Here is an 8,450-nt window from a genome sequence, read left to right as displayed (position 1 = left end):
CCCCCCCATCCGACTGACTGAAAGCCAGAAAGTGGTCTGGGGAGGGTGCAGGGCTTGCTCAGGATCTGAGGCCTGTGGCACCAGAACGCAGGGCTCATGGTCCCTCAGGCACCAGGCCACGTGCAGGGGCACAGAGAAGCAAGCCCCTCAGCCCGCCACCTGCCCCAGCTCAAGGCCAACTCCGTTTCCTTCAGGTCTCCTTCCTGGAGGAGCTCATCATTCGATTCCCCATGCTGTCCCAGTGGCGCATAATAGTTGCTCAGTTAAAATGCGTGTAATTCAGGTAAGGAGATGGAACCTGGAATATTCCTGATTAGAAAGGGACGCACACTTCTGCCTAGTCCTTGCCTTCTCTTCCTCAGGCTCCCCCGAGAACCCCTCGTCTGGGATGTCCCCATGGGAAGTGAGTGACTACCCAAAGGACAGGACCAGCCAGACTGAGCCGAAGCCTCTTTATTGTCATGTACGTTTCGTCACCTGCTGCCTGGCTTCTCCTGAATCCAGTCTCATTACTCACAATCTGGGGTGGCACCCTCCCTTTACTCCACCAAACGGCCCTCCAGCCGTCACCCCGACCCTCAGGAATGGTCCTCGCCCAGCCAGGCTGCAGGACGGATGGGCAGCTGCTATCCCCATTTAATAGACGGAGAGACTGAAGCCCCAGAGCAGAGAGCCCGGCCAAGGTCACACGCAGTCTCCCGTGTTCCCATTTTGCGCTCAGCAGGGAGGGAGGGCTCGGCTAGGGCTCCGTTTGCTCTCACACGTGGGTGGCTGGCTCCGGCCACGCCGCAGGGAGCTGCCGATCTGGTCTCTGAGGGCCTCCAGTCTCCGGGCCAGGTTTGGAACCGTGGCCCCACCTGAGGGGTACGGTGACACTCGAGGCCTGCACTACTCTGGGGTCATCAGGTCCCAACATCCTCTGGGGAAGCTTCAGATGGTACCTACTCGCCTGCCCCCCGTCCCCCCCTCAGCCCCCACCCCCCCATACACCCTGGGCTTTGGTATACATCTGGGCATGAAGGTGGCCCTAGGAAAAGAATTCCAAGTTTGGAAACTAGAAAGTTCTTAGGAATTAACCTCCTAACATGTGCCCTATTGCAGAAATGGAAAGACTATGTTCCAGAGAGGGTGCGTTCTGGCCCAAGATCATAGAAAACCCCAGGGGCTCCTCCCTCTTCCCCTTCTTCACCTCTCAGCACTGGCGACGTGTTCGGGGGCCCCGCAGGCAGGGGAGGTGCAGAAGGTACCACCTCCTCCTCGGTGAGTATCTCCGCCAGGACTCGGGTCTGAGTCCAGTCGCTGTGACTCCTGGACCAGGGGCAGTTGGGTGGTGGGAGGTGAGCCTTCAAGTGCCCAGGCCTCCTGCCCGCCCCCCCCCCCCCGCACCTCAGTGCCCCAGGCTGGGCCCACCTCTCTCTGGGGCACTTGGCAGAGCCAGAGCTGCATGGGGGCACCCAGGGTGGGGGCCGGGCAGACAGGGGAATGCCGTCGGGGGCCTTAGGGCCAAACACCTGCAAGAAAGACCATAGCCAACACTGGCAACCTCAGCTCTGCCTCTCTGTGCCCCACTTCCAGGTGCTGATCACAACGCACCAGCCCTACCACACCTGCCCCAGGTGGCACCAAGACTGCCAGATGGGCATAAAGGGGTGGGGTCTTGGTTACTTCTGTGGGCAGAATCCTCAGTGCCCAGAACAGGGGCTGGTACAAAGCAAGGAGCTTAGAGGAGAGTCAGCGAGAGAGTGAAGGAGTGAATAAGCAAATGCATAAAGGAGCAGCATGTGAGTGAAGGGAGGAATAAGCAAATGGCAGAGCAAGTTCCTAAAAGAAGGCAAGATGGAAGAGGGAGGCGAGGTAAACAGTGATTCTGAACGCTGGGCAGAAGGAGCCCAATCAGCCACTTTCCCCATGGCCTCCAGCTCTCCTAGACTCCCCTCACCCCCACCGTGGCCTTTCCTACCTGGGGCAGGTGGAGCTCCCTCCGTGGGCAGGCCCAGTGGGCCAGTGGGGCTCGGCACAGGGGGCAGAGGTGGCAGCAGGGGCAGGAGCAGAGGGGTGGCAGGGCCTGCAAGAGGGCATGTCAGAGGCTCCCTGTCACCCCTGCTCCTTCCCCTTCCGGCTGGGTAGAGACTCACATGGCAGGAGGGAGCTGGCACCATCGCACAGGGACATGGTGGGGCTGGGCCAAGGGGGGGCTGGTGGAGGTAGCAGGTAGAAAGGAGGCGCCTGGAAAGAACAGGGGGTCTGTGCCTGCAGCCCTCCACCCTACCACCAGGCTGGCCCCCACATCCCCCGTTTTAACAAATACCCCTGGGCACTACGGTGTGCCAGGCACCGTTCGCAGTGCTCAACATATGAACTCATTCGATCCAACCTTTAAAACAGCCCTATTCGGTGGGCACCGTATCACCCCCATGTTACAGCTGAGGAAACCCGGCAGTGAGATGGCATGACTCACCAAGGTCACCCAGCTAGTAGGCACCAGAGCTGGAATTGGAACCCAGGTGGTCTGAATCCAGAGGTCAGACTCTTAACCGTTCCCTTTCCCACCTGCCCGCTGTCCCATGGCCTGTCCCTGGGCTGGTGGCCGTGCTCACCGCTCCAGCTCGTGGACCTGCTGGGCCAGGACGCGCTGCTCATCCCGGGCCAGGTCCCGGCTACTCTGCAGCTGGCTCTTTTCCTTCCTGGGAAGAGGAGGCCGCAGGGAGGTGACAGGAAGCAGGGCTGGTGGGGGTATCAGTCAGCCCCGCATTGCAGTGCAGTATGAGCGCCAGCAGGTCGGTGGGGCCAGAAAAGAGTCAGGGAGCGGGGAGGGGGCCGCTTGGCAGAAGCAGCCCAGCAGTGAGGGGTGGGCATGGAGTCCCCTGGCGGGGCCCTACCTGAGCCTCTCATTCTCCAGCATGAACTCCTGGAGCATCCCATAGAGGTTCTGCTGGGCCCAGGCCACGCGGGTCCCACTGAATCCAGGGGCTGCAGGGAAGGGGGAGATGGCTGGGTCCCCAGGAGCCCAGATGCTCTCCAAGTCCCACCTGCACCCCCAGGGAGCTCATACCCTTAAGGTCCATCTGGCTCAGTTGGGACCGTAGAAGCCGGTTCTCCGCCTGGAGCTGCAATATCTCCGTTTCCAGGCGCTGGGGCTGCTTTGCCATAGGGGACTGCAGAGAGAGGGCCCGGAGCTGCCATCTGCAGTATCACAAGTCGTGCAAGGGCTCCGGGAGTGGGGAGTGGGGGAGCCTAGAAACCAGCCCATGCTTCCCTCACAGGCTTTGCATCCTGGCACAAGGTTACGTCCACCTGGAGGGGCCACCTTGTCCCAATGCATCCAAGTGCCTATGGCCTCCGCTGCGTGCCAGCAGGGCCCCCTCTAAGCTGGACCCTGCTCTAAGTCCAACCCAAAGTAAGTTCTGTTCAAATCTTGGTTCAGAACCCAAATAAGACTCCACATCAGAACCCAACTCAACTCCGACTTAATCATGATACCACTTAGGATCCAGGTTGGACCCTGAATCATATCCCAAATCAGACTCCAACCTGAGACCTGCCACAACTCTGACCGTGACCCTGACCCTGACCCATCCTACCCAGTCATGGCCCCATCATCAAGATTTCAACTCTCATCCTAACTCTGACTCAATCCCAGATTTCAACTGTGACACCAACTCAGGTTCCAACTACTGCCTGACCCCAACCATCGCCCCCGCCACCCCTCGGCCTGTGTCTGCCTTCATTCACCTTGGGGGCCTGCGGCCGAGTGGTGACCCGCTGAGCTCGGCTGGCGTATCGCAGGGTGCTGAGGGTCTCAGGAAGGCACTGGGCTGAGGGCGACACGCAGGCCACCTGGGGAGGATGCCCCTGAGTGTCCCTCTCTGGGAGCCCCTCCCTCAAGCCCCACTCTTCCCTGCCAGCCCCCCTCAGGTACCATGAGGGTGACCCCGCGCCCCCCCAGTGAGTCCGCCAGCAGCTTCGTGAGCTTGCTGTCTCGAAAGGGGATGTGGCTTTGCTTCCGCCGCGGGTCCAGCAGCAGGGAGATGCAGTGGCCTGGGTGGGACGAGAAGGCCCAGTGAGGTTATACCCCTTGCCCAAGGCCACACAGCTGGTCTGTGCAGAGCAGGGACCTGCACCCACACCCCAATGCCCAACACAGGGCCGGGCACTCAGCAGGGGCTCAGGAAATGTCTGGCAAATGGACTGAATGAGGAGGCGCTCCCTGCAACGGCAGAGGAAGGCCCTCGGGGGTGGAGGTGGGGAGACAGGTCTGTCCCTTCTTCCCCTTGCTGGGCCTCCACTTTCCCAGCTGCACGAGGACAGGCTGAGTGTCTGAGGGCTCATGCTCTGCACTTGAGGGTGCTTGCCTCCCAGGTTAGAAGGCAGCTTTATTCTAATAGAATCAAGTTTATGGGGTTTCTAGATTCATCAACAATGTTCTAAGAGGGAGACCCAAGTCAACAGCAAGCTGAGGCCGGAAGGAGGCCTGTGGCCCCTGGCTCACAGCTCTTCATGAACTACATCCCCTGTCTCCTCCTCCTCCTCCCCTGCTCCCCTCCTCCTGCACAGCTACAGGCCGGGCAAGAGGAGGACTCACCCAGCGCCAGCAGGCTGCGGTTGATGCTGTTGGCCTCGAGCATCAGCTCCCCACGGGATCCGGTGGCCGCCACCTTCTCGCTGCCAGCCAGGTCTACAAAGCACAGCTTCCCACCGGCAGGGTGTTCCCCGGGATCCACGGGAGGCATCTGCTGGGACTGGGGGATCAGGGCTTGGTTTCCACTACGTCCTCCTGTGCACACCCACGTTGCTTTATACACCCTGAGGCGGACCCTGGCTGAGGACCCGGCGCCAGCTCCTTCCCCGGGCTGGGCCACTCACGCTTTGGCGGCGGATATGGAGGGTGAGCAGGGCATGGCTTCGGCTGGAGGCCTGGTTCAGGGTGTGAGCTGAGCTCCTTCGACGGCTAAGACCTGGAGGGGGGAAGCAGCAGGAGCTGGACCTGACAGGAGGAGCAATAGCAGAAAAGGAGCAAAGGCATCCTGGGGAGGGAGGGGCCAGCCTGTGCAAAGGCGGCGGGGAAAGAATGGCGGGATGTGGGGTCTGGCTCTAGCACGAGCAGGTGAGAGGGGTATCGACAGAACTGAGGGAAGAATGTCTGTCAGAGTCACAGTTGATAAACGTCCCCAAACTGCCGTGTGAAGGGCGCAGAGCGAGCAGAGAGATCAGCTGGCATAACGCTGGCAGGAGCCTGGAGTCTCACCCAGGACCAGCCAGCAGGCTGCGGGTGAATAATGAGATAGCTCATAAACATTGGATGAATGAATGAGACTGGAACAGAGGGGCCCTACAGGCTAGGTTATAGGAGTGACCTTTGCCCTCAGGACATTGGAAGGGTCTGGAGGGTCTGGAGGGGAAGAGGGATGTGGTTTGCCGCATGGAAGAGCACAGATTGGAACGGAGGAGCCTTGAGTTGGGAAGATTTCTCTAGGAAGGAAAAACAACACAACAACAACAGAGGCTGACCGAGGCGGAGGCCCTGGACTGGAAGGAGGGTGGGCCCAGAAAGAGCGAGAAAGGCAGAATCAGCAGGAGGTCTGGGTGGGATGGGGGACATCCTGGTCGGTGTCTGAACTGTTGTTTTGCTGGCCCTTAGCTCCCACAGGGGTCATCTCTGGTCACCCACAGCTCCAGCCAGGGGCCCCCAGTGCTTCAGTGAGCAGTAGAGGGACGGGCTTCCCTTGTACCCCCAAAGCTCCCGAGACAGCACGCACCCATCTGCAGAAGTTCCATCAGGGCCCCCAGACTCCCAAACTCCACCACCCGCAGCTGCTCCACATAGAAGCCCCGAGTCTTGTTCCAACGAACAGGGAGGGGCCGGGGAGACCCCAGGCTCAGCAAGTCTAGAACCTGGAAGATGAGGGTGGCGTGTGAGGGAAGGGGCCCGAGTCCAACCCTTACCAACATCAGCCCCCCCACCCCCCGCCCCCACCCTGCCCCTCGACCCAATCCATTGTGCGCTTTCATTCATCTCCGTCCCCACCTGCTCATTGTAGATCTCCAGGTAGGAGGCGTGGAGGCTGACCGGGGCGCCCAGGTGCTGCACACGGTCCAACAGCCAGGCGAAGGTCCTCTGCATGATGCCAGCCAGGCTGGGGGGTACAGGCACCCCCTCTCCCTGGGGGCAGAAACACGACCACAGTAATAACTACCCTTACTGGCGCCCTTAGGTAGTATGCCTCAGGAACTAGGCCAAGTTCCCCATAACATCTCATTTACTTCTCACAGTCAGTACTCTCGCTTCCATTTCACAGGAAGGCTCTGAGCTTGTCAGCAAAAGGCACAAAATTTGCCCTGGCTGGTTTGGCTCAGTGGCTAGAGCGTCCACCTGGGGGAGTGAAGGATCCCAGTTGGGTTCTGGTCAAGGGTGGACACTCCCTGCCCCCCCACCCCCTTTGTGGACTCTATCCCCAGTAGGGCATGCAGGAGGCAGCCAATCAATGACTCCCTTTCATCACTGATGTTTCTCTCTCTCTCCCTCTCTCTTCCTCTCTGAAACCAATAAAAAGCATATGTTTTTTTAAAAAAGGGACAAAATTTGAAGTCCATATTGGGCAAATCCTTTCACCTCTCTGGGCCTCAGTTTCCTTGTCTGCAAACACATGGGGCTGAGTCGCTCTGTCCAAGGCCCTCCCTGTGGGAGCCTGCGCAGTCAGCGGCTCCCCACCGACCCCTGGCCCTGCAGGGGAGCTCAGCCCACCTGGGGAGGAGGCCCCGTGAGGGTGTAGGTCTTCCCGGAGCCGGTCTGGCCGAAGGTGAAGACGGTGCAGGAGAAGCTGCGGGCGGCAGGGGTGTGTGGCTGGATCTGGGCAGCGGGCGTGGTGGCGGGGTGGGGAGGGGGGACGGGGGGGTGCAGGTCAGGGCAGTGCTGGGGTGCGGGGCATCCCCAGGGCCTCACTCACCCGCGCAGCGCCAGTTCCCCGAGTCGCCGCACACCGCTCGCCCGGAACACGTCCTCCTGGGTGCGCGCCCCGTCCAACACGGCGCCGAAGCGGAACGCCACGTCCGGGCCCCCGCCCGGGGGGCTCACCTGATGGAGGGGGCGGTGGAGAAGGGGGCGGGCCGCGCCGGGGAGGGCGGGGCCTGGGGCGGGGCCGGGGAGGGCGAGGCCTGGACAAAGTTGCCTGGGGGGAGGGAGGGAGGATTTTTAGGTTCTGGGGGTGGGAGGGTTCTTCACCTGCAGAGTCCTGGTCCCCGAGCAGTGCACCGCGCTCTGTTCCCCTCGGCGCAGCTCCGCGGCGCTCATGGGGCGCACCCTGGGGCCCGACGGGAGGGTGGATGGTTCATCCCGAGGTCTCCATCCGTCCCTTCCTCTCTTGGGCACAACCTAGCCGACCTACACCCACCTGAGCACCACCTGGATGGGCGTTTCCGGCCCCTCGGGGCCCTGCTCCAGGCTCCGCGCGGGGTCCCTGTGGCAGCAAGGCGAGTTAAACTGTCCTGTGCCCAGCGGGCCTCGGACCTCCCAGAATCTCCGCTTACCCATCGGGAGATCCCCGCTCCTCCATGTCCTGCTTTGCTCACGGAGTTAGCTCTGCTCCCGTCTCGTTCCTTTCCCTCCCCACCACCCTCCCTTCTCCACAGTGGGACTGGCTGTGCACACCTACCTCCCCCACCCCATCCCCCCTTCCCAGGCAGTCATCCATCCGGAAAGGCTCGGCCTGCCCGGGGCGCTAGTTAAAGATTTACCCGGCCTCACCTCTGTGGTGGAGAGTCTCTCCAAGCGAGGGACCCCCAGCCAGGGGGTTCTGGAGTCAGGATCCCTTGCTCTTGCCCAGTCACATCAGGAGGGACCACCCAGACCAGCCTCCTCTGTGTACAGATGGGGACGCTGAGGCAGGCCTGGGCAGAGCCTGGACCAGGCTCTTCCTACTCTATCCACATACTCCTCCAGGTTTGTAATCTTCCTCCCTCCACCCCCCTCCCTACCTCAGGCTTCTTCACTTCCCAGGGCCCAGGGAGGGGAGAGGCAGAGGTGTGTGTGTGTGGTGGTGGGGGGGGGGGGGGCAGAGGGGCAGGTCTCAGCCCTAAGAAGATCTGTCAGATTGAGTTCTTGACTGAGTTGACAGAAGGGCCCAAAGCATCTGGTTAAACATTGGGCCACCTGCTTCTCCAGTGCCAAGGCTGACTCCAGGCCAGGACTGCTGTTTGTCCCCGTCCTGGTCTGGCTTATGAAAGCAGCAGAGATGTCTGTGAATGAGCTGGGGTGGGGCACTTACCCATCCAGTGCCAGCCTCCATGCAGGGCACTGGGCAGGAATCCCCCAGTCTTGCTAGGGAGTCGGGTAAGTACTATCTAGGGTGCAGGGGCCTGTGGGGGCAGGAGGTGGGGGTGGCAGATGAGGCGATAGGGCCTTTTTTAGCAGGAAGGATCCATAGGGAGAGTCAGGGGAGAGCCAAGAGCTACCC

General features: G+C 61.2%; 1 protein-coding gene across 1 annotated transcript; it reads right to left on the bottom strand.

The window, feature by feature from the left end:
- Positions 1-431: 431 nt before the first annotated feature.
- Positions 432-7,589, bottom strand: KIF12 (kinesin family member 12). Its single transcript, XM_081103482.1, has 19 exons — positions 7,525-7,589; positions 7,389-7,454; positions 7,220-7,298; positions 6,945-7,072; positions 6,743-6,818; positions 6,026-6,160; positions 5,757-5,892; positions 4,864-4,955; positions 4,583-4,739; positions 3,920-4,038; positions 3,733-3,837; positions 3,053-3,155; positions 2,880-2,970; positions 2,598-2,684; positions 2,136-2,226; positions 1,961-2,065; positions 1,411-1,511; positions 1,190-1,308; positions 432-857 (listed from the first exon to the last, which is right to left on the bottom strand). Exons 1-19 carry the CDS (start codon positions 7,548-7,550, stop codon positions 718-720), a joined length of 1,956 nt encoding a protein of 651 aa, XP_080959608.1. The 5' UTR covers positions 7,551-7,589; the 3' UTR covers positions 432-717.
- Positions 7,590-8,450: the final 861 nt, after the last annotated feature.

This window comes from Myotis nattereri (assembly GCF_964212035.1).
Source record: "Myotis nattereri genome assembly, chromosome: 12".
In the NCBI taxonomy this organism is placed as follows: domain Eukaryota; kingdom Metazoa; phylum Chordata; class Mammalia; order Chiroptera; family Vespertilionidae; genus Myotis; species Myotis nattereri.
The sequence above is the reverse complement of the archived record's forward strand: the minus strand, read 5'-3'. Positions and strand labels throughout refer to the sequence as shown.

Bases quoted from the DNA above. Each gene is read 5' to 3' on its own strand.
- KIF12 (XM_081103482.1), bottom strand. From the start codon at position 7,550: ATGGAGGAGCGGGGATCTCCCGATGG. The intron at 7,073-7,219 runs GTGAAGAACCCT...CCCCTCCATCAG, and splicing joins CGGGGACCAGGACTCTGCAG to GTGAGCCCCCCGGGCGGGGG. The intron at 3,156-3,732 runs GTGAATGAAGGC...CTCTCTCTGCAG, and splicing joins CTCGGCCGCAGGCCCCCAAG to TCCCCTATGGCAAAGCAGCC.